Source organism: Falco cherrug, chromosome 4 (assembly GCF_023634085.1).
Source record: "Falco cherrug isolate bFalChe1 chromosome 4, bFalChe1.pri, whole genome shotgun sequence".
NCBI lineage: Eukaryota > Metazoa > Chordata > Aves > Falconiformes > Falconidae > Falco > Falco cherrug.
This window is the reverse complement of record NC_073700.1, coordinates 9,729,364-9,754,876: the sequence shown is the minus strand read 5'-3', so window position 1 is coordinate 9,754,876 and position 25,513 is coordinate 9,729,364. Positions and strand designations below refer to the sequence as shown.

At 35.3% G+C, this 25,513-nt stretch overlaps 1 protein-coding gene across 4 annotated transcripts in view; it reads left to right on the top strand.

Moving 5' to 3' along the window:
- Positions 1-25,513, top strand: part of ERC2 (ELKS/RAB6-interacting/CAST family member 2) — a 521,548-nt gene that overhangs the window by 205,900 nt on the left and 290,135 nt on the right. For all 4 annotated transcript variants that reach the window (XM_055710069.1, XM_027805155.2, XM_027805144.2 and 1 more), the window contains 3 exons: positions 8,261-8,401; positions 8,958-9,098; positions 18,914-19,107. In XM_055710069.1, the coding sequence (XP_055566044.1) occupies positions 8,261-8,401; positions 8,958-9,098; positions 18,914-19,107 (476 nt within the window). The remainder of the gene's footprint in view (positions 1-8,260; positions 8,402-8,957; positions 9,099-18,913; positions 19,108-25,513) is intronic.

The following is a 25,513-nucleotide window of genomic DNA, read 5'->3' as shown; positions in this document are numbered from 1 at the left end:
TTAATTTATAAGAGAAACTGTATTTCATAACAAAATAGAGGATTATTTCTTTTCTTTAAAACCAATATGCCTTTAATTTGAAAGCACCTAGCAGAAGGGATAAATCTGGACTGTTTAAATTAGTACCATTCCTATCAGTTTCAGTGAGGTCACGGCTTTTCTTCCAGTTAACTTTGAATACAAGGTAATCCCAGCTAATTTATAGGCCAAAAAAGTTAGTACAAGTATCAACTTTTTGCAGCTCACAGATCTTAATATATCTTACTTAAATGTGCACAGGTGAGCACAACTAATTAAAGTATTAAGTGCCATTCTGCAGTGTGTAATCCTGTGAAGGTATTTATGACTGTATATGACTTTAAAATGCCACTGTGGTGTCAGCACTAACACCTAAAAGGCTAATGTTGGATTTTTGATTTCTTTGTATGTTTAATCACCTTACTAACATTTGCTTGCTCAACAACAGAGAAAACCAGTAAAGTTACATGCCTTTAACCTTTCATTGCTAATCTGAACACAGTGCTCACCAGTCTCACAGCATATTATTAAAAAGTGACACAAATTACTCTTTAATCTGTGTTTCCTCCTTGTAAACTATCTTTTTCTGGATTAGTCTGTGTTGTCACTTTCCTAAATTGCTCATAGTAGCAGCTGAGAGTTTGAAACAGTCCTTTAACCATCATGCTACTGTAGAACACAGAGTGAGTGCCACACTGCAAACTTGCCAGTTCCCCTGTGGAATTGAGCATGAAGCAGGTTGTCAAAAGCCAAAGAAATCTTGTATTCCATTTTCTGCCTTGGCTATATCTGCAGCACTTCAGAGAAAATACACTTATGCAATACTTCTTAGTTGGGGTAATTTGCTAAGTTGCAATGTGTCTTCAATTGTAATATTTCTCTATGGAAAATATTTAATGACGGTTTGCCAGGGTTCATAGTAGAAGCAGCTAGTGTGGAGGTATTGGACAGTTCTCACTCCCAGAAATACAAAGATTAAGAAGTACTGGGTTAAAACCTAACTCAAATTAATAAGTGGTAATTAGTTGTTTTCAAGTAATTTTGTACCAGTACTATTTTAAAATCTGTTGAAATAAATGTAGACTAATAAATAAATGTTAAAGTTTTGATAATTTTGGAAAAGTTTTGTATGTATCTGAAAATAAAATATTCTGTTCTTGTCAGGCATACAAATTGTGAAATTTTACAAAACTAAAGATATTTTTTTTTTAATATCATAGTGAAGATATGTCCCAGAGTTTAAAAACTGTACTATAGAATTTCTTTGTATGCATGATAACTTGAAATGTGACAACACTAGGGACCCTGATGGTATGGGAATTTTGTTTTGAGCTTTATTTGATTGCTGTAATGAAGGTTCAAAGTCCAATAAATGATGCTAGTTTTAATGTTTTGGAAAAATTAGATAAACTTAGATCCTTCTCTCAAATGTAGTTTTGCAATTCATGTCTCCCCCATTTGGAATTGCATGGATATATATGAACAGACACTTGTTAAAAGATTAGTAGTTTTTCCAAGTGGAATTGATTAGAACTTACATGGGGTCCCTAAGGCTGAATTTGGTACAAAGTAGTCACTTTGCTTACATACAGTCAGCTGCGAATGGCATCTTTCCTGCAGTGTGTGCAGGCTACTCCAAGACACATGCACAATGAATGCCATGAGATATTTTCCTCTGGCACAGAGATTTCTGTCCTTTTGCAGCTGATGAAGGCAATGGTATCTTTTGTAAGCCAGTGCTTTGGAGAAGTGATGTGAAGCTGAGTTGTGCTGTGGTTTCTGGTGACTGTTTCAATCACTTATGGAGAGATTAGGTTAGGTGGTAGTCTATAAAGGGAAGTACTCCATATGTTAGTGTTATGCTTATCATTCTATATTACTTCAGAAATGCTACTTTGTTAATCTAAGGAAAAGATACACATGATTATTAAATAATAGCCTTTTTTCCTACAAATGAGCTTTCTAACTTTTAATGTGTGACTAGTAACTGTGTGTTACTGTGAAATCTTTTTACAGTTGAGGAATGATTAGTATATTAGATTAAAAAAAAGGAGAAAATCAACACTGCAGAGTAGAATTAATACGAGCTTTTAAGAAACAAGGTACCTGATCTTAGAGCATTAGACACAATGAGGAGGAAGTTTCCAAGGTAAAAGCATCTCTCTGTATCATTTTGATTGTTTATTGTGCAGAGAAATCATGCAGAATTTCTTTCCTGTTGTAAGTTTCTTGAAGGTCATGCTTTCAAGGGTAGGATTCTCAGTCTGAGATGTACTACACATTGAAAGAAGCCAGTAGGCATCTTCTAGAAGTTCCAAATGAATTATTACTTCTAGCTTTCTTTTGTCTTCTGGCAGCTAAATACCTTGCCAGTTTATATTTACATATGTGCCTCATTCCTATCGTTGTCCAGTTTTCCAATTCATCGAAGCTGCTCTCAGTGAGTAACCTTTCTTATCCCTACTCCTGTCTGCAGTAGCATTCTTAAGACCTACAGACTTTATCAATAGTTATTAACTTTTTCCACTGCAAATACTGGTGGAAATATGGGGTAAATTTGTACAAATGGGACAAACGAAGAATCCTTAGTTTAGTGATAGTTTCTTATTAAAAAGTGCACCAATATAAATACTTTTCTCAATTTAAATTTGTAATGCTGTCAAGAAAGGATGCTGCTTTCATTCAGGAGTACCTGGTTTCCATGGGAATGCATTGTTTGGGTTTGTTTGTTTTTCCTGGAAATTTTATCAGACCTACTTTGCAGCTATATAATTTTGCTTTATATGCTGAGATTAGACACAGGTTTTGGCTTTACCTTAATTCTTTGTCAATTCAATATGTTTTAGAATTTTAATTTAAAAAATAATGAAGAAAATACTCCCAGAGCATCATGGGAAGGTCTTTTAAAATAGAAATTAAATTTATACCAGTTTCGTTAACCACAATTCACTAAAATTGAATTCAATTGCTCTTCTTGTTTTCTATGAGAAGAAAAAAATATTAAAACATGATCATATGATATGAATGAATTGTGCAGCTATTTTAAAAGTCCAAAATTCAGATGTTGGAGCATTTATGGTTTTCCTGCATTGTTCATGAAAATACTCAGATGGAGATTTTGGCTCTGAATTAGAAAATATGGCTCCTTATTCTTCATGAAAACAGATTTTTTCCAAGTATCTGTCTCTGATTTTCTTTGATACTTAGTGTTTAGGTAATTACTGTAGACATCATAAAACAGCATCAAAATTTCCTGAAATGGACTTCTTTTAATCCTTGTATATTTCTGGCGATATTGCTGATACACTTTGTTCTCTTGTCGGGAATAAGAAACGAATCAGCACAACTTTAGTCACTTTTAAATGAATTAACAGGAAGAGGTATTTATTCAGTTCTTTAACCCTGAGTCTGGAGTCTCTCCTAAGCACTGAAAATTCTTAATAACAATAAAGGTTACATTGCAAGAAACAAAAAGTATGTTTACTCCTATTAAAAAAAAATAATTGAAAATCAGAATAAGCAAAAGTGCTATCGGCTTCCTTGACGCTTTAACAACAAACTTTTCAAAAAAATATCTTGGCTCTTGGGCTGGGCCAAAGCAGCTCAAGAGGTTGCTTTCATGAAGCTGATATTTATAAAGCTGGTCCTACTGTAGCAGCATACAGAAGATAAGCAACTGAGTATGTCTGATAATAGAGCTATATGCTGTGGCAAATCAGTTCCTGCTTCTGTGATAAAGTGCAAATAGATTAGACCTGTGAGGTCCTAGATTAGTGCATAAGGAAAGCTCACAAATGCAAATAAGACTGAAACAAGAACACATTGTTGGGACTTCTGCAAGTTAGCTGTTAATCAAGTAAAACATGTTATATTAGGGCCTTTTAACAGGTTTTTGGCATTTAGCCTTATGCAGCTGACAGATAAATTAGTCTTCCTTTGTGATTGAGAAAAAATTATACTGTTCATTAGTAAGATGAAATAGTGTTATGTTTAATTTGATATAGAAGAAAAAGATCATTTAGGTAAATAAATCTTCAAGAAGGAATTGGTATAAGACTAAGTCAGAATATAACTAGGTGGATTCTGAATGTTTATTAAACTATTCCACTTAGCAGAGGTTGGCATTTTAATGTTAATATTCAAGGAATTAAGAAATTAATATTATTTTTAACTAGGAAACATCTTGAAGTTATTTAGTATCCCATAGAATCATAGAATGGGTTGGGTTGGAAGGGACCTTAGAGATCATCTAGTTCCAACCCCCTGCCATGGGCAGTGACACCTTTCACTAGACCAGGTTGCTCCAAGCCCCATCCAGCCTGGCCTTGAGCACTGCCAGGGATGGGGCATCCACAGCTGCTCTGGGCAGCCTGGGCCAGTGTCTCACTGCACTTACAGTGAAGGATTTTGTGCTTACAGCTAATCTGAATCGACCCTCTTCCAGTTGAAAGCCATTACCCCTTGTCCTATCACTACATGCCGTTGTGAAAGGTCCCTCTCCAGCTTTCTGGCAGGCCCCTTGAGGTATTGGGAGGCTGCTGTAAGATCTGACTGGAGCCTTCCCTTCTCCAGGCTGAATGACCCGAATTCTCTCTGCCTGTTTTCATAGGAGAGGTTCTCCTGCCCTCTGATCATCTTTGTGGCCATCATCTGGACTCAATCCAATAGCTCTGTGTCCTCCTTATGTTGGGGACCCCAGAGCTGAATGCAGCACTCCAGGTGGGGTCTCACCAGAGCAGAGCAGAGAGGGAGGATCACCTCCCTCGACCTGCTGGTCATGCTGCTTATGATGCGGCCCAGGATACGGTTGGCTCTCTGGGCTGCAAGCACACATTGCTGGGTCAGGTTGAGCTTCTTGTCAGCCAACACTCCCAGGTCTTTCTCCTCCAGGGGTGGTGGTGGTGTCTCAATCCATTTTCCTCCCAGTCTGTATTAGTGCCTGGGAATTACCTGACCCAGGTGCGGGACCTTGTACTTGGCCATGTTGAACTTTGTGATGTTTGTACAGGCCCACCTCTCAAGCCTGTCAAGGTCCCTCTGGACTGCATCCCTTCCCTCCAGCATGTCAACCGCACCACACAGCTTGGTGTCATCAGCAAATTTGCCGAGGGTGCACTCAATCCCACTGTCCACATTGCCTACAAAGATGTTGAACAGCACTGGTCCTAATACTGACCCCTGAGGAACGCTACTCATCACTTGTCTCCACTTGGACATTGAGCTGTTGACTGCAACTCTTTGAGTGTGTCTATCCAGCCAATTCCTTATCCACTGAGTGGTCCACCCGTCAAATCCATGTCTCTCCAATTTACAGACAAGATTGTTGTGTGGAGGACAGCGTCAAATGCTTTGCAGAAGTCCAGGTAGATAACGTCAGTTGCTCTTCCCTTATCAGCCAACCCTGTGACCCTGTCGTAGAAGGCCAGGCACAGAGGTGAGACTGACTGGCCTATAGTTTCCCAGGTTTTCCTTTTTTCCTTTTTTAAAAGTATCACCTTTTTCTTACATAATCTTTATAGCAAAAGCCAGCTAATAGTAATTTTTTTTTAATTTATTTTTTTAAATTATTATTTTTAAATTTATTTTTTTCAAATAGTATATCTGCTGGTTTGCCATTTGTGTAATGACCTGAAATCCTGCCAGGTGTGAGTCAAAAGGAGATTTTGCCATTGTGCTGAATGAAGCCAGCAGTCGTGTACATCTGCAGTTCCAGGGGTCTCAGTGCTCAAGCACCTGATACTGTCTTGGAAACAGATTTAATTACAGATAGCCTGGTACCTTTAAGTTTACCTTTATCTTTTTTATGGTATGCAGTGGAACACGGTATGTCATCAATGTGTATTTCTTTTGGAATGAAATAAGTAGAGATCTATGTTTTATATGAGTAGTGAGCTCTGTTTTCTGTGAAGATTCTTACAGTGACGCTAATTTGGTAATATGTGTGTTCAGTTAGCTAGATTATAAAAGGGAGTCTTTGATGTCATGGGAATGCTGGATGCAAAATGAAAGTAGAACACAGTTCCTTTGCTTATGCAGTATGAAAGGAGGAGCAGACAACTAGCAGAGGCAGTGGACAATTGTCAGCAGAGTTGCTGATGTGGTCAGTGCTATAAAGGGTCGAATTGTGAAAAGGTGGGGAGAGAAACTGAGCAGAAAAGAAACAACCAGTGTTTGGGGTACAGTATCTAGACAGTGTCTCTGCCTATTCCACAGAACCAGTGAGACTGGAAAAGACCTCTAGAGATTATTTACTCCAACCCAGCTGCTGAAAACAGGGTCAGGTACAACAGTTTGCTCGGGGTCTTGTCAGCAGGGTTTTGAATGTCTCCAAAGTTGGACACTGCTGAGATGAAAACCACAGCTTTGAGTTTAGGCTCTTTTTTATGCATATAAATGTTGACAGTTGGTTTTTTGAAAAATATGGCTTGAGCTTTAAACAGCACAGAAGCAATCTTCAGAAGAACCTCTAAGGCTTGACGAAGCATCATACCTAGTGTATGGAAAAAATGAGTAAATAACCAGGATTGTCTGAACAATATAAGCTTTTAAAAGTACTGTTGCTACTTCAGCTAACTTTGATAATTAATTATTTTTTTCCTTTCATTAAGTTTATTTTCACTAAGTTTATTACAAACCAGAATGGAATGTACACCTGTTGAAATGTTGCTTGCTTTGTAATGTTTGTTGAAATACAATAACCACAGCTGAGAGTATATTGATGTGGGCAAATGTAAACTTTGTGTATATATATGTGTGTGTATATCTGTCTCTCTATATATCTCCAATGTATGTGTTTGTGTATATATATGGCAGTATAAGGAATCATGGACACAGGGTATTAGCATGAGATTTTTCTCTTTCTAATAGTACTAGGTTTCCATCAGTCTTGTCCAGTTCTACGAAATAATATTGTAAGTAAAAATCCCACTCCAACTCCTTCTTGGAGATTTCAAGCGTAAGCACAAAAGGGCTTGAATGGGATCTGTGAGTATGCTGATGGTTGTACCTGAGCCATGCCACTGGTAGTGTACAACTTCATCAGTCAGGATGCAGTTTGGTCCTATATAGGTTTAACTTTCCTAAATGTATATTGCTTCCACTGCCCCCCGACTACCACTTCCAAAATGATACTGGTAGTTCCCCTGACACTCTGCTTAAGTTGACCTATTCCAAATTCAAATGCAATTCTAGCGGTTATTTTACTTCACCCTAAATATTTCTCTCTGATTAATTTGCATCCTTTAAGTCAGGGGTCCTCAAACTTTTTAAACAGGGGGTCAGCGCGCGGGTGAAGTGGCAGGAGCCCATCTGTGGCTGCTTGGTTCCCCCCTCACCCCCCGGCGGGGTGTGTGTGTGTGTTCTGTAAATACCAGGGGCCAGACTGAGGACCCTGGGGGGCCATATCCAGCCCATGGGCCATAGTTTGAGGACCCCTGCTTTAATTATTGGTATAATGTTATTTTGAAGAATTTAATTAAAGCTTAATAAAACCATACTACTGCATCTACTTTTTACGTTTCACCCTTTGAATTCATCACCCAATCCTTGACTAGTGATCAGTAATCCTTATAATAGTAACTGGAACTCAGCAGAATATTTAAACACGTTTAAATTGGAGTTTAATTGTGTGTAGGGTTACTGTTAGTTAGATGGAGAAATATCTTCCTTTGGATATCATAAATGGTATCAGCATACTTTTTCTGTCTTGGACAACCTTATTTTATTTTTTTTTTTGTCTGCTGAAAATATAACATATAAACTGTAAGTTACTGATAGTTACTAAGTGTTTGTTTTCTAATTAGATTCGGAACCCTGAAAAGTTCTTGTTAGCACTATGGAAGCTAGTAGCATTCAAAAAACATAACTAACTTCAAGCTGAGTAAACCAGTCATGGATTCTCTGTTTTGAACTTTATTACAGACTTCAATCGCCTATGAATACAGGAAATACAATACTGAGATTAATAACTTTCCATATCTATCACAAGACTAAACATATTCATATCAGTATAGATATTTAATGAAATTCTGTATTATGTTGCCCTTGTCAAGTATTTAGAACCATGAACTGATGCATTTGAAATCAGGGGAAATCTTTCATTGACTTTAATATCATTAACTTGGTCATCTTCTGCTTCTGAAGGTTGATTTTTCTGAGTGCTACTTAATGTAAAGAAATCTGATTCTGTTTTTTCTTAAGATGATTCCCAATTTTTCCATTTTGTAATCCTTTCCTTTGTTAGGAAAGAATAATAGAGCGCTTGAAGGAGCAAAGGGAGCGAGATGACAGAGAAAGACTTGAAGAAATAGAATCTTATAAAAAAGAAAACAAAGACCTGAAGGAGAAAGTAAATGCTTTACAAGCTGAACTGACAGAAAAAGAGGTCAGTCTTTTCGGTAAAATCTATGTTCTTCTATCTATGCCACTATGATGGAAGAAAGTGCGCTAGGATCACCCTTCGATCATTTTAAGTACTGGAATTCTGACACCTCAGTGGTCAACTTCTGAACTGCTATTTTCTTAAGCATTTTTCATAGTTCTCACTGTTTTACGTAAAATATTGCTTCAGTTTTTGCATAGTTGTGTGTCATCATCCATACTTTTCCCTTTACATAAGCCTCCTGTAAGCTCAAATATTCCATGGTTGCTCCTGTTTTCATTTGTCAGTAAGAGCAATAGACCTCAAAGTAATTGTACCTACAGAATATAATGTCAACTTGTCTATATTATGAATGTTTCTATGTTTCACTCCATGCCAGCTCCTGTGGTTCCAATTGGTTGTATTCTCAAAATGGTGTCTTTTGCTATCAATGCTTATCTTTGTGTCAGCTCTTTTTGGGAAAGGGGAGGGGGAACAGTATCCAAGTGATTACTAAATTGGCAATAAGTTAGTGTCCTGGTGACTAGGAATTAACTTTTTATTCTTGGTCATTTTTCAGTCTAGTTTAATCGATCTCAAAGAACATGCATCTTCATTGGCATCAGCAGGGCTGAAAAGAGACTCCAAACTTAAGTCTTTAGAAATAGCCATAGAACAAAAGAAAGAAGAGTGTAGTAAGTTGGAAGCACAGTTGAAAAAGGTAAGTTCCATCTTAAACAAAAACAATCAGAAAAACAAAAATCAACATCCCACCCCCTCACTTTGAAAAGATGCGCTTATTTACTCTTCTGGAGTAAATCTAAAATCTACCCCTCTTGTGCTGTTTGGTGATGCTTGCATCAAATACTGTAAATTTTTCTTACAAGGCTTGTACTAAAGCCACTAATGAGCCTCAGAAAATATGTTGAATACCTATATGAGAGTATTCTGAGAAACTGCTACAAATAGATGAGCTGGCAGCAGGACATTGGAGGGAAAGTAGAAGGGCAGAAAGAAATTATCAAACCAGCAATTTGTATATATATGGATTTATATCGCTGTGAGAAGCAGACTGAAATGTTAGTAGCATGGGAAAAAATTAAAGGCTCATCCAAGAAATGCTGTACTTCCTAATTTAAAAATAATCTGCTTCCAAAATGGAAACACTAGCTAGGTTTTATTTTAGCATTTTTGGGCTTTGCTGGGGAGCATGTTTATGATAGTTAAGCAAAATAATACATAGCTTATCTCAGCTAGTAATTCAGTATTTCTATTCAGCAAGTAGTGGAAGCAAGCATTTAAAAGAAAATGTACAAATCCTGCATTTTATAACATGTTTTATTTAAATTGATGTATTAAACCAGTTTTTTGCTTAAATGATTTGCAAGTTTGTTGAAGCCTTTTCTACCATATGTTGTTTCTTTTACCTTTTTCTGTGTCATTTGGTAATGTCTGCTCTCATTGTTCAAACACCTATCTCATGACGTATTTTTGATGGGTTTAGGCATTATGTTTGCCTCCTGCAGTTCATGACTAAGTGTATGTCAAACATTATTTCTTTTATATTGATATCTAATGCTTCACTTTCTAGAAAAGAATATTTATTTCTTCTATGAATGTTACCACCATTAGGATAATACTTACTCTCTTTTTACCTAGGGTGGAGTAGTATCCCGCTCTGGGTTTAAGCATTGTTTCAATAGCCTTACCTGTGAAGAAGGTGTTAAAAAGTATAAAGGGCACCAGAGTGCAAACCTTATACTTCTCTTGTTATTTAATTCAGGATGAATATGTGCAATTAGGTGCCTATGTTACATGATAGTTGTGGAGAGGAAGGAAGGGAATCTTTTTCAATAAACATATACAAAATCTTTTAATGGAAACACAACTACTATAAATGTTTGATAGCTTATAAGTGCTATTGAGGTCTAAATTAAAATATCTAAAGAACTTATTTCTCTGGAAATCCTTTGTTGTGTTTTCTTTTGTTAGAAAATGTGTTTTTTTTTACTTTGCACTTCACTACAAAATATACTTCATTACAATCTGAAATATCTTGTTTTCTTAATTTTAAAAAATAGTTTAAAAACCCCTAAAAGCACAGATCAAAAAAATAAAATAAATTAAAAATAGTCAAAATCCTCTTGAAGAACTTGAAATCCTAAGTCAATCTTTTATGACTGTACATATAAGCACATCGTACAGTCATGGAAAAATAAGCACTTATAAAAGTCCGAGAGTGTCTGGGACATATTTTGTATAAAAAGGGAGTATGTTCCCTGTGTATAAATACAAAGGATTATTAAATGAAAGTTGAAAACATAATAGTTTTATTATATCATAAATATAGCATAAAGCCCCAATGGAAATTCACCCAACATTTGTAGGAGACGAGGTATTTCCACAATAAAATGTAGTTACAACCTTCTTTGTGGGCATGTTTAGTTGAACAGAACAGTGACTGTTAATGATAGTAGACTCCAAACAGTAATTTTCAATTCACATTTTCTCTAATAAAATACTTTATGTTCAAACCTGTAAATATCCTGTGTTAAAAGTAATTGGTCCCCAGAAAACTACCTTCACCATGTTTTCACTCCTTAGGAAACTAACTGAAACAGAAATCTGGGTTATTCTTGCATATGTCTGAGTTAGAGTAGGAGCGAACATCAACATAGTTCAGAGTAAATTAACCGGCATGTCCCGTAAGGGTGCTTATGTATGAACATTAACCGCGATGGAAGCTAGAAGGAATGGGCACAGTTTATATCTCTTTTTCAGAAGTGACTCCAAGGGGCTGTCTGTTACTCTGGGAAATTTGAACACAGCTTACATGTAACTTCTCTCTAAAAATGCCATAGAGGAGGCACTTTTCATTAAACCCACTGTTTTAATTTTATAGAGTAGACACATTTCAAAAAGCAATAACGAGGATATTCATAAAGAGTAATTATTCATGTGACTATGCTATATGTTGGTATACAAAATAACATTTAAAACCATAGACATGCTTATTAAACTTTTTGTGTCAGAGATTATGGATTGAAATTCATAAAACTAAAAAAAAATCATAAAACCCAGAAGAAGGCTCAATGCTTTTTTTTTGGCCAGAATTCCACGGACTTTTTGTTGACTCACTTTGTATTGCTACTAGTGAAAGACCAGCAAGAATTGCCTTATAGGTAGCTAAGTATATATACAGAATCTAATTATCTGCTATAGAATTTCCTCTTGTTGTTTTTCATTATCTTAGATTTACTTGTTTACTGACATATTGCAGTTGCTAAAGTACTTTTTGCCAAACTGTACTGTTCAAAAGTCATTCTGCATAGAAAATTCAGTCTTGTGTTAAACAAAAGGAAAGTAATAAATTTAATGATACAATTTAATTAATCTTTTATTATTGCCATCTTTGAAGCTTTGGTGATAAATTGCAGCCTCGGCCAAAAGCACTTCTCGTGATTCATTGCTTGAGACCAGCACTTAATGTATCATCAAAAGTGGACACCTTTCTTTATTTCATGGGTTATTTAACTTGAGAAAGGGAAAGTAACACAAACCTTAAATTTCTTACTCCAGCTATTCTTTTTTTAGGAGCCAAAGTCAACGTTTATGTTTCCCCAGTGCCTCACACTTTCACCAAGGAATGTTTAGAATCTTAAATTTCTACTTTTTTGTGACAAGTTCTTCTGTGCAAATGCACTGGGGTTTGTTGAGCTAATGCTGTTTTCCTGGATCTTTCCTTCTTTCCCTGTCTGTGCTTCACTCCCTTCCAACTTTGCAATGTAGCAAGCTGAACAGTTGTTCAATCAGATGTACAATCCAGTAAGTTCTTTTTCGAAATGCCCGCTGTAACATATGAAAGCATGAGGATCCATTACCTCACTGTGTTGTGCTCTTCCTCTGTGGAGCTTTGCAGAATACTGATGCTCACTATGCTATATTCATTATATCCAAATAAATGAACTTTGTGGACTTCAAGGCCGTGTTAAGAATATGAAATGTATTAAATAGGTACATACAGTATTTCTGAGAAAAGAAACATCCTAGCCTTTAGGTCCTCAACTTCTCCATTAGAAAAAGCATGCAGATGATTTTTTATTTTTTGCTTTGCTTTGCTCTTTAATGCCTCCTTCTGCAGTACTTTATTTGATCCTTCAAACTTAAATAACTTCTAATTAATTCAGTATATCGTGACTGAGTTGAGTATGTGAATAATATTTCGGAAGTTACTGGTACTATTTTCAAAAATCCATATGAATAAATTAGTTCAGATCAATTTTAATCATAAAAAGACTGTATACATTCAGCATATATACATCAAGAGTACGGAAACATTGTATTTAATTGAAGAAAATGCTGAAATATAAAATGATGAACGCAAAGGGCAGTATTTGGAAAAGCCAAAAGGTATTACTTGGGCTTGTTTGGCATTATTATTTTTGCCAATGTCTGATTTAATTGCACAGAATCTACCCTTTTGACTTGACTGTGTTAGTTTTTCAATTTGAGGAAGTGCAGTAACAGACGTTCTCTCTGCAGAGAACAGATTTCATTTGTTTGGCTGAGACTGTTAACGTTTATTGTGCAGTGAGCATCGCAGGACAGAAAATATGATGTAACTGTAACAGCAGCTTACAAGCTATAGTTTACATAGTAATCATAGTTGGAATTACCATGTAATTGGAATAGTATATATAGAAGAACTGGTTAACTGGTTTTGTAGCTTGAGTAATGTGATACTATGCATTAGGGAAGATATTGCCTTCACTGAAGTCAATGGGAATTTTGCCATTAATGTGAGCAGAGCAGCATTCCAGCATTGGAGTCTATCATTGCCAAGTTTTGTAGCTGCCTACCATGTAATGGGTATGTCATGACTTATGTATGAGAAAAGAGAGTCCACCAAATGTGCTGTGTTTACTTTTAAAGTTGTTGGTTAACTTTTTAGAATCCAGTTATAAATTGATAATAACATAAGACCCGATGAAACCCTTTTTTCTGTATCATCTTGGCTCACTTCTGTGGTAGTTACGTTTCTATTCATATCATTTGCACTCCTACTGTGCGTGTCTATTCAGACAGGAGTCTGATTTGTGTTAGTTTTTCTCTTGATTTTCATAAATGCTTTCCAGTCATTCTTTCAGTATTAGTTATTCTGCTGTATGGAACTTGTTTGTTACTTCCTTGTAACTTATTGTTATAACTTATAGCTTGTTGTTATTTGTGTGCAGTATTCCAAAGTCCTTTTTTTCTTCCATTTTTTTCTGCCTTTACATGCTTATTTTTCACAAGGACAGCCTGTTGGCAGTTCCGAGATAATGAATGCAAGATCCTTTCCCTTTGGCATTAGGCAGCAATTGTAGTATATCCATGAGACAGATTTTGTTAAATAAACTTTTCTTGCTCATTTTCTTTCTTCTGCTACTTATTTATCAGTCTACTTTTAACAATGTAATGATGCTCTTCTTCCCCAAAACCACCTAAGATCTTGAAATGAAATTGTGATTTGATTGAAGCCAATGCCAACATATTCTTTGAATTTTATAAGGGCAAGGTTTCACTGTTGTTCTTTGAGATGGCGTAATAGCAGTGACTTAAAACGTTGTTTTCTTTGTACTGCAAATCATTATGATACTTACTAGAATGTTTCCTTGCCATTTTTTTGTTTGTTTGTGAAGAATAATGTTATAAGAAAACCAGATGGCAATCTAATCTTAAAGTACTGAAGTTTTAATGCTCTTGTGTTTACATGTCAGAGAAATAACAGTCAATCTGGGTAGACCTCTTTTAGCCCATGCAGTAATACAGCATTTTTTGTGTGGTGGAGTGTGTTTTTAGTATTGTCACACAAGTATCAACTCCAAGACTTTCATTTATCACTGAATCTAATGTTTTCAAAGTACAGCAATGAGTAGAAGTGTTTTATTCTTACAGACATTTAGGTACCAAAGTGGAGATGGCATGGAAGGGGTGCAAATGCTGCGTACTCTATAGCAAATGATTTAACAATATATTCACCTGTGTGAATAAGATGTGAACAGAATTGAGCACAAATTTCTTCATGTTTTGAAAGGTTAACTTTTTGAAATATCAAATAAATTCTTGTGCAGAATTGATTATAAGAAGTTATATAATTGTTTTTCTACTGTAATGAAAATATAATGATGCACTTTGGAGTTCAGATGAACCTTTTTCTGGATAACAAAAGACATAATTTTCCAAATACTCCATCAGACCAATGGCAGATTAAATTTAAAGTACATGCAGAACCCACTCTCAGTTGCTTAGAGCAATCCCTGAAGTTAAATTAGAAAAATCTGAATTTTAAGACTACAAAAAAGAAGGTGACAGCAATTTTTTTTTATTACTGAAAGTAATAAAATTTGAAGGATCTTACGAAGTAATTTTTTGCATGTAAATTCTGCTGTTCCATTTATTTTTTATGAAGTACTTTGTTGATTTCTGTGTATGTTTGTGCCTGAAGCTTTAAAAATGAAGTTCTATATCTATCCATCTATTTCTGTTATGCAGAATAATGTATGCATGGCTGTACCATAAAATTGTAATAGACCAAATAATTCACGATGCATGTCTATGCCACACTATTATGGTGTTTCTGTAAGAAATTTGTTGTTTACATAAGGCAATGTTACTTTACTTCTAAAGTATTTGTAGTACTTATTAAGGAAATATCAGAACAGATACATAATTACTATAAAATTAGTGAAATTCTAATGGTAGAGTGATATGCTATTTTTATTGCATTGTAAAAATAACATATAACAACACAGTCACAAGACTGACAAACAAAATATAAACCAAGTGTGCTAGTTTGAGACTCGCCTAATCTGCACATATAATTATTATCATTTATAGATATAAATTAAGAGATCAAGTACTTTGCTGCTGAAAGGTATGCATGAACCAGTTACTTTTACCCTTAAAAGCCCCATTAACACAAAATGTATTCTTCTGAAGAAAACAGAGAACTTAGGGAGAAAAAGTGGGACAGAAATTAAAAATAAGAATAGAAGAGAGGACAGCAGGAATAGGCAGGGGCTTTCTGATTCATGTGATAACCATGCAGCTTCTGTTAGGAGTGATCCAAGACAGTCTCCCACAGACTGTAAAAAAAGCCAAAGAAATCTGCCCTGTCCAGCCAGGAGCAGGGTCAATATCAGCTGAGCTGCTTTCCATCTCTTTCAGGCCTACTGTTTGACTTCAAAAGTCAAGTTCCATCTGTCGACAAATCAGCCCTGATCTGTATTTAACAAATAATAATAAAAAAAAGTACCCAGTTCAAATCCAAACACGTCTTTCAAAGCTGTAAAATATAATAAGGCTCTTATCAGTAATTCTGTGCCTTTGCCCTGGGAATGTCAGATAGATTGTGCTTTGCTCTCTTGTCATATCAGCAACTTTGTTTATAACATGAGGATTCCCTTGAAGGAACTCATTGCAAGTTAGAGTACCACCTGCAGAAAGCTCTTTTTAAAAAATGTTTTATGTTCTTGCTCTCCCTTCTTTACTAACTTTCCTTTCCTTCTTCATTAAGGCAATGCCCTAGTAGAAATCTGATTCCTGTCAATAGTCCAAGAATACTCTATAGGAAGTGCTAGTAAAAGCACTGGTGGTTTGCAATACTGGGATTTTTGTATTTTTTTTTTTAAGATCAAAATAATATGCTTGTCTTTGAACTGAATGCTTATATTGATTTGTATGTGACATCATGGGTAACAGTGGTGCACCTCAATACCCTGTATAGGTTGGATACTTAATCGCATTGGATTTAATCATACTTTACATGTTCCATTTTGTGTTGAAAACCATGGGAAAACACATCCCACAAATATGGAATGGCATGAGTACCACAGAAAGCAGAAGAATTGAAAATACTTTTGCAACTCAACATTAGCTTCCTTAGCATGTGAATGAGCAAGGATTATAGGGCTGAACTGAATAATATAATTTATATCTATTATTTCAGGTGATTTAGTTATAACCTGTACAGTAGATAATTTGTTCAGTACATTTCTGAGCTGCTGTGTGACAGGAATATTTTATGACAGTTGAACATCTGGTGCTTTGCATTGGTGACAATATCATGTTCTTGCCCAATTATGTATTTTCATTGTAGAAGGTCCAGTGTGACAATGAAAAGCCAACACCCCCCAAAAAAAAACCCCAACCCAGGCTTCTTTGTCTTCTGCATTGCTTCTTGTCCTGGGTTAAAACTAGGGTAGAAGAACATGGAGAAAAAAAGCCTGGGCTGAAGCTTATAGTTCCTGTATGCTAAAGTGAAGAAAAGACTGGTTAGAGGCAGGAAGGTGGGTGTTTTGCCTGTTGATGAAGTTATGGATGCAAGGTGGGTAAATAAGAGAATTACATACTAAAATAAACAGAAGGGAAAGAAAGGTGATGGTAAGGAATATGAAAGAGTGGTAATCTCTAGAGGGGGGTTGTGAAATTCTGGATTTACCTTAGGAGAGGAGGAGAAATCTGAGGAGCAATAGGGAACAACATGCTCTTTGCATGGGTTTCCTAGTATCTTAAAGGCGGGAGTCGGGTTCGGTTGTTTTTGATTTTTGTTTTTTTCCTAGACTGAATTTACCTTTCATGACCTATAGAACTATTTTTTATTTCCTTTGAAAAAGAACAATTACTGTTCATTTTGGAGACATAAAACATTGTCAAATATCTTAATAGAGTTGATGGAAAATTAGTTTGCAGCTGGAAATTGGTACACTCTCTCACATAATTGGCCCTGAATCTGAGTATTGCATTTACGTAAATTACAAAGGTAGTTGAAACTAAATTTCTTGACACAGTTAACACCTGGTATAAAATAAATCGAGATTTATTTTTAAAGCAGGAAGATTTATGAGGATGAAAAGGAATCTGTTGCTAGCATCTCACCCAAACTGTGAAATCAAAATTCTCTTTGGATGTCACCTTGAAAAAAACTCTGTGTTAGGGAAGCCCTGTATCTGTGTAGAATTCATGGCTGGAACACACGTTATCATCCGAAATACAGAATTTGAAGAGCAAAGCCAGCAGGTTTAGTAGGCTTCTCATGTCATTCCCTTGGCTTATTTTGGTAACCAAATAGTTCTGACTAAAAATCTCACAGTAGGATAAATAACACTTAAAATGTACTATCTTTTTTCTTACTATCTTTTTTCTTACTATCCTCATGCTTAAATGATATGTTACATGCAACCCCTAAGGTTCTTTCCTAGTAATTTCGATTTTCTGATTGTTGTATTTGTATTAAACCCAGACTTGTTCTTTATTTATACAGAAAATTTTAACCATTGCAAAGAATATGAACCTCCTAGTACCTGTAGTTTATAATAATTATTTCCAAAACACGCATGTTTTATTTTGATCTGCATTTCTTTCATTGCTTGCTTGCATTGTCTATTCCCTGAAATTAAGAAGGATAAGCTAAGTCCACACCTTCTCTGCGTAATAAGATAGTTGGAGGACCTTCAGTTCTAAATGTTCTGAATTTCTGTAAAATTCCTCTATGTTAAAAGATTGTTATCTGAATTTTCTATGTTTAATGTGCACTGCCTTAAACTACTTGTTTTTTCCTTGCCTGCTCTTTCAAGATGCCAATTAGGAATAATGGGAAGCAAGGGGTAGGCTAAGCATTGCAGTGCATTGTTGTTTCCATCTGTCTGTGATTACTCCAGCCAACAGTTTAAAGCACTTGATGCCAGATCATGCTCCCATTGAAGTTAATTAGGTTTTTGCCATTAGATTTGATGGGAGTAAGATTGGGCTCTGCACTGTTGTTGTATTCATTGCGTTCTTTCTTGTCTGTGAAACTGCCACCCATCCATGCATGTGTTTGCCAGGTTTGTGACGTTTTCACCAATGGGCTTGTTCTTCTGATGTTTCAGGTTAAGTATGAATGATAAAAGAAAAAGGATTATTGGGTAAAATGTCTGCTGAAAGCAACTTTTTAGTTCGTTAGTTTGTCTTCAGAAAATGGTACTGCATAAAAAGAATTTCTTTTAAATTTTTCTTATTAAACTGCATTTGAAACATCTGGAGTTATAGATTACAATATGTATATATATGTATCTCTGTATGTGTACATATATATATATAAACACATGGACAAAGTGTATATATATACACCTGGGGAAAGAGAGAGAATGCGATTTATTAAGAAATTGCCTATATATCGAAACTCTTAAAAAACTTACTGTGAATTAAATTAAATGAATTACAAGGTGATTTTTAAATTTAAAACCACCCTTAAAATATGGTTGCATAAATATGTTAAAAAAACCTTAAGAAATCCCCTGCCCCTTCAGGATGATAGCACTTGACTATAATTCTAGACGACGAAGATATTTTCATTCTTTTTTATAATGCTTCTGTAGAAAATATTTTCAATGGACAGTAATACCCATAATCCTTTTTAATGAAAAATTTGAACTCCGAGACTGAAGAAGTAAAGCTCTTAAAGCTCTAACGATTATTGTTATCCTTATTTTTTTAAAAATATTGATTCTGAAGGCTCATGAGGCTGAAGAGGAGGCACGGATGAATCCAGAATTTGCAGACAGAATGAAACAGCTTGACAAAGAGGCATCGTACTATAGAGAAGAATGTGGCAAAGCTCAGGCTGAGGTTGACAGACTTCTAGAAATACTGAAGGAAGTAGAGAATGAGAAGAATGACAAAGATAAGAAAATTGCAGAGTTAGAAAGGTAATTCTTATATTGTCTTACATTGAGTGGCATTTTTATGTACTTGATATTTATTGCAGAGCAGAAAAGTCTAGAATATATGTTTTAATAGAGTATTTGTTATGTTTTGTAAAATTGAGTCAGAAATGAATAGCTAGCTGAGAGCTGCATCTCCTGTCTGCTGACCCTGGAACTATTTAAGATTTCTACTTTTTTAGTAATGTCTGTAAAGGGAACATGTATAGGAAAAGCCATATGCAGTTTACAATGAGAAGAACCCTCCTAGAAAACCTTGTAGAGGGAACAAACCTGTCTATCTAGTAACTGGTAAATAAAAACTGTCCCCACACGTTTCTTCAGTGTGAACAGCATCACTAATCCTCAGAGGTCCTGAAAAGTATTGGTAAGTATTTCTGACCAGCCTCATGACTATAGAGAATATCATAGAATAATATAGTATGTAGTACAGCATACTATAGAATATTAATAACTGTTTCTCAGTGTTTCTGTAGTCTTTGTCTGCTTCAGCTGAGTATTTTCTAATGTTGACCAGGTGGTGTTTATCTTAATTCTGGGAAGGCTGTACAGTCTTTACTTAATGGAGACAGGAGGATTTTCCATTTGCCTCACACCCTTTGTAATGATTATTGGAACCTTCTCCCATATGGTATAATGCAATTTATTTGATTGATAATACATGTGGATCTGTTTTCTTTGTTCCCTTCCTGTACTTACCCAGTCTTAGGTAAATGAAAGAAGGAATTTTATGTTTTCAGATATTTTATAGAATTGTTTTCTACTGATCAAGTCAGAAGAAAAGTGTTTCATGGTTCCAAAAGAGAAGTTTAAGGGATCTCATTGTGATTATTGCTATAGTTCTAGCCAAGATACAGCAGCGCTTTGTCCAATTGGGGAGAATTACTGTGAAAGAGGGGAAGATCTGCCGGAAATGTTGGCTACCTTAGGGGAAAGAAAACAGCAAGTTTGGAAAGGAAGATGCAGAGCATCTTTGACTGATGATGGCTTATCATTCTTCACATTTACCTGTTGCCAAAACTTAACTTTCTCTGCAGACATTTGGCAAAGGTTTAATAATGATAATGATGAATAGTATATAGTTATCAATCAAAGTGTCATGAGAACGGAGACCTCAAGTTTAAAGTGGAAAAAGATTTGTACTCGAAATAGAACTGAGTATTTACATGAGGACAACTTTAATTAGCAGTTACCCCTCTTGACACATCAAAAGATGTTTAGGATAGTCTAGTGTTTGCACCAGTTTTCATGTGTAAAGTAGATAGTAGAGGAAGCTAGTAATGAAGAATGGTCACTGTGCACCATGACTGTGAGTTCTGCCTGAACTCTCCAAAATCTTAAAGCATCATATTGGAAAAAGATAACATCATCAGTGAATTTATGTGGTCGAGAAAGTGCTGCCTATTCCACCCATAGGGGAATGTACTGTAGAGGCAATCACAGACCTAGGCTTGTAATATAGTGACTCCAGGTGTGACCAAGCTGGTGGGAACTGTATAGTTTTTACAGAAACAGTAACTGACATCCTCATTGGGCATAAAATATACTGAATTATTGTGTGACGGTAGATGCAATAGTAGGCATGCTAAACTTTTGTTCAAGAGGATAATCTTAAGGGATTTATTAAGTAGCAGTCACATGTGTTGAAATAAGATTGAAAGATGAACGTGAAGCTTGTGATCTAAGATTTTTAGCAAATCTTGATTTGATTTCAACATTTTGTATAGAAAAGAGATAAAGAATCAGTATAGATCAGTAGACTTACTTGAATTAAATTGAGAATTATTGATTACAGGACAATGATTACAAAGAAACAAGGAACCAAGGGATACAGAGATATTGCTATGGCTTTGTCAGTACAACCTCTTGCTGTACTGGGTTATGTAATGGACATACTTTTCTATTTTATATATATTGTTAAAAAAGTGTATGCACTTTTATCAGTGAAATTTTGGGACACCAATTTCCAGTCTGTTATTCTTGATGAGGTGGTGATTCTGAAATAAATTTGGTTCCACTGAGTAAGCACAGACTTTGAAAAGTATATGCTGTACTTTGAATGTGATGAAGTATTTAAGCTTTGCTACAAACCTTAAAGTGCTTCTGTAATGCTTACAATGAGATCTCTCTGGCATAACCAGCTAAGGACAGTAATACGTTGCAATTTTTGGGAATCATCATGTTCCAAGATTTGTCTGTGAATTCTATTAATTTTAATACAGTTTCTTACTTGATTTAACATGTACCGCGTTCATGTTTAATTCCAAATTCCTATACAAGCAGTACATATGTTAATTATTGTAAACTAGGGTGAAAAAAAAGGACTTACATAAAAATTATCTATTATTGCTTTCATTAACAGAAGTTACTGCCTTTACTTGGTAATAGTCTTAAAGCTACTTTCTAATGCGCGTAAGCAAAGGCACAGATTTGTTGATCTGTACAGTAAGGCTAGCAATCTGCAGCGATGTAAAGGTGTAATAGGGAAGTATTTTTAGTGAGTTGGTATCTGACCCTTCTTACTATTCAGGCTCACCTTAGATTTCTCTAAAATTTAATTTATTTTTTCTCCCTCTTCCTTATTTTCTAGGAACATTGGCCTAAAGATTAAATCTGTATATAACTGTGTCACCTGTTGGTGTCCCTAGAGAGGGAACTTTGATGTTGAAATTCCCCTTTCTAGGGGGTTAGGTAGAGTGTAAATTGCTGTAACATTTTATGAAGTGCTACTACTTTTTCTGCTTGTAATGACTACTTGATTGGCTCATTATTGAAGGGAAGAGGTGGAGCCAAAGCTCAGTTTACTGACTTAATGGGAATAAAGCATTGTGAAAATGACTGCAACTTTAACTGAAGTATATTTGAAAATGTTCTTTCTTTCTTGTCCTGCTGTTTTGTAATTCATGTAATGTGCTCTAGGTTGCTATTATCTCTCCTTACTTTTTCTCCTTGTTTTTCTTGCTCAGAAGCAGCATATCTTCAACATCTCCCCTAACCTGAGATGCAAAGGCATCTCTGGGGTTTTGTAGGGAAAAAAAATGCTCTTTTGTAATTTATTTGTTGGCTAATAGCTTGCTGGGGTCCGTGTTCACTGCTATGCCAAAATCTTTATATTGCAAGATAGTTGCAACAACATAAATTCTCAAAATTTATAAACAAAAATTTCTGAGAGAGTTAAGATCTCGAGTACTGCAGGCTATGGTATTCACAATATTTTTATATTCACATATAAGTTCAGCAGCATAATGAGCTGTACTATAAGAATCAGGTGTACTGTGAATATTATTTTGAAAAATAAAAATGTTTGTAATAAAGTTATAATTTACAAATTTAAACAAGAATTAAACCAAGATGATGAATACTAATGTTCTTCTATGTCAGAAAGTATTGACACAGGAAGTGTCAAATAGTCAAGGGTAGAAATATCTGCTTCAAGATATGGGCAGTTAAATTTGTAAGCGTATGCTGTTTGGCCAATGAACATTATTAATAATCCTGAAGAAGATTTCATATGAATGGTAACTCTTATGGTTTTGATGTGATTTTGTTGCCTCAGACAATATCACATTTCTGAGTTGCATCACTTAAGAGTCGTGATTCATACTGCTCATATATAAAAACACATTGGTCCGTTTATTAAATTACTGCATATATATTTGTATTTTACAACTTCTTATAACTACATAGGAGAAGCAATTTCTCCTCCCATACTAAAATTGTTCGACAACTTTTATTACATCTTTCATGATTTATCTGTATTTATAAGAACAGGTTAAAATAGAATGCAATATATCCCAGCATAATGTAATTTCAGTAAACTTAGCTTGATGTTTTTCTTTCATTTCTTGATGAAGAAAATATGGTTTGCTTTTTTTGGGTTTTTTTTTTGTTTGTTTGTTTGTTTATTTGGGTTTCTTTTTGATAGTGTAAACGAAACTGGGTGAGATAGTCATCAGCTTAGATTTCAGTGTGAAGGGCCTAGCCAAGGAGAAGTACCTGCAGCTGGAGCGGAACTGTCAGGACTGAAGGACTATTTTATTTAACGCTTTTATTAATGGCGTCAGTATGAAAAGTATGTTTGTGAAATATGCTATGGAGATTGAATCATAAAATGAAATGAAATGAAATTGATAGAAAATGTGTGATTGTGAAGTTAAGACCAGTAAAATTGCCTGCTGTAAGCTGAGGATAATCCTCCATACAGTTTAGGAAGAGAAAGATTAGGTAAATTTGCTTATGACAGTGTCATTATGAGCCATCTAAATGATGAAACAGACATCTAAATAATGAGGTGTGAATCCTGATATGTCAGAATAAATGTCTGCTGTAAGGACAGGAAGGTATTAATGTCATCAAGCACTGGCAAGACTCTATGTGGAACACTGCTGTATACTTCTCATCAGTCATATTTGAGAAGGTTGAATTAAAACTGGAAACAGGTGCAGAGAGGGCTGGTGGGGTAATGAAAGGAATGGAGTGCTCATGTCACAGGAGGAGTCCAAACAACAGTGGTTTGTTTCTCTGGCAAAACAAGCAGGGATGCTTGTTCTCTATAAATATATGAAGGGGTAAGCACTGTGGTGAAAGAAGAGTGATTTCAGTAACAGAGTGTTGGCACATAATAAAATGGATATCAATTATCCATTAATAATTTTAGGGCAAAAAGAGAAAGAAAGTGATGAGAGCGTAGTGTAGATTTCAAAATCTTGGGTCTGCTTTTCTCCAGTGGTATGTTAGATGATTAGTCATTTGTTTGGTTGAGTGTAGCTTCTCAGTATAACTTCCAATATTAAAGTTCATTTTAAAATACTATACTAGCTATGAGACAAAAGTTTGGGGGTTTTTGTTATCACATCTCATATGCAGTGGTAAATTTTGGGTAATAACGCTATAGATGATGCACATTTAAGTTCCTGGTGTGTTCAGACTACAATTAACTCATTCTGAATTGGGTTGGATTTGAATTCTGATGACTATAAGTCCACACAGCACTGATAATTCATTGCATAAATGACAAAACATCAGCATATGGATTAATTGTGTTTAAAAAAAAGGTATTTTTGTAGTTTTTTAAAATTTCCTTTTCAAAAGTGAAGGAAAAACTGTGCATTAGTGACAGTTTTAAGGATTAGTCTAGCAGGGATTTCTTTTGCCTTACCTGACATGCTCTTTCAATTAAGGATTTTTTACCAAGTAAGTTATCAAGCATCAGAGTATTTTCAGTGATGAAGAATTAACCTTCAGACTAAAGAAAAAAATTGCTGTCAGCATTAGAAGGGGCTGTAATTTCTGGGGGTGGGGGGGCAAATCCCTGTCTTTGATTATTAGGTGCAGTGCTTTGTGAACTTCTAGATGGTATCTTTGAACAAGCTGCCAAATTGTTTAACTGTTTTGGCTTTCACAGGAAGACCTGATGAATGTGGGTCACCAAACCTATGTTGGTTCAGAGAAAGACTTCATGGTATATAAAGAGATATTTGTGTGGCAGTGAACACTACCAATATCCATCTGATTTATTTGTTGCATTGTCTGTGTGTGTGCATTTGGATGGTTATAAATATGGATGGCTTTCCACAGGCCACAAATGACAAGATGCAATTTTACTTTAAAATTTCTGTTTTATTCAGTGCACGGTGAGGTTATATTGCTACAGAAATTTTATTTTATTTCTTGCTTTCCCTTCTCCCCCCTTTTTTATTTTAATAAAATCTGCTGATATAACATCTGCTTGTTATATTTTTAAAGAACTAATGTGTTCCTCCCTTTATTCTCTTCTGTTGTCTTCCTCCTTATCTGTTTTTCTCCAAACCGCTGCTTTCATCCCTACTCCAAACAGCTTGACTTCCAGGTCAGTATTTTCTGCTCTCCTACTTAATTGCTCCTTCCACAATTAAGGTTTTCATTGATGCTTCATTTATTTGGCCATTTTGATTCGATAACAACTTCTGTTTGCCCTTTTTTTGGTTCGTTTTTCTTCTGCTTGTCTTTACTGTGAAGTTTTTGGTCATACCATTTCTAGATCAGAAACTTTACAGTGAAAGAATGCTTTTGCCTGTAAGAAAAAAATGTTTATGAACAACATATTAAATTCATATGTTGTTATGTGTGCAGATTTTTTTCTTCTTTCAGTTTTATTACCTTTGTTTAGGGAGTTCAACATTGGCAACAGCTTTACAGTAGACAACTCTACCCAGCAGGTAATGGATTGAATAATGACAATAGTATACACAAATTGGAGCCTTATTCCTAATACTTTACCATCACCCCTTTTACTGTTATTACAAACATAATAGAATGAATTGGACTAGTTCAGCTTCTGGTTCAGAAACTTTTAGCTATTTGGTGCAGGTTCTGGACCAGCACATAACTGCAAGGGAGGCAATATGTATGT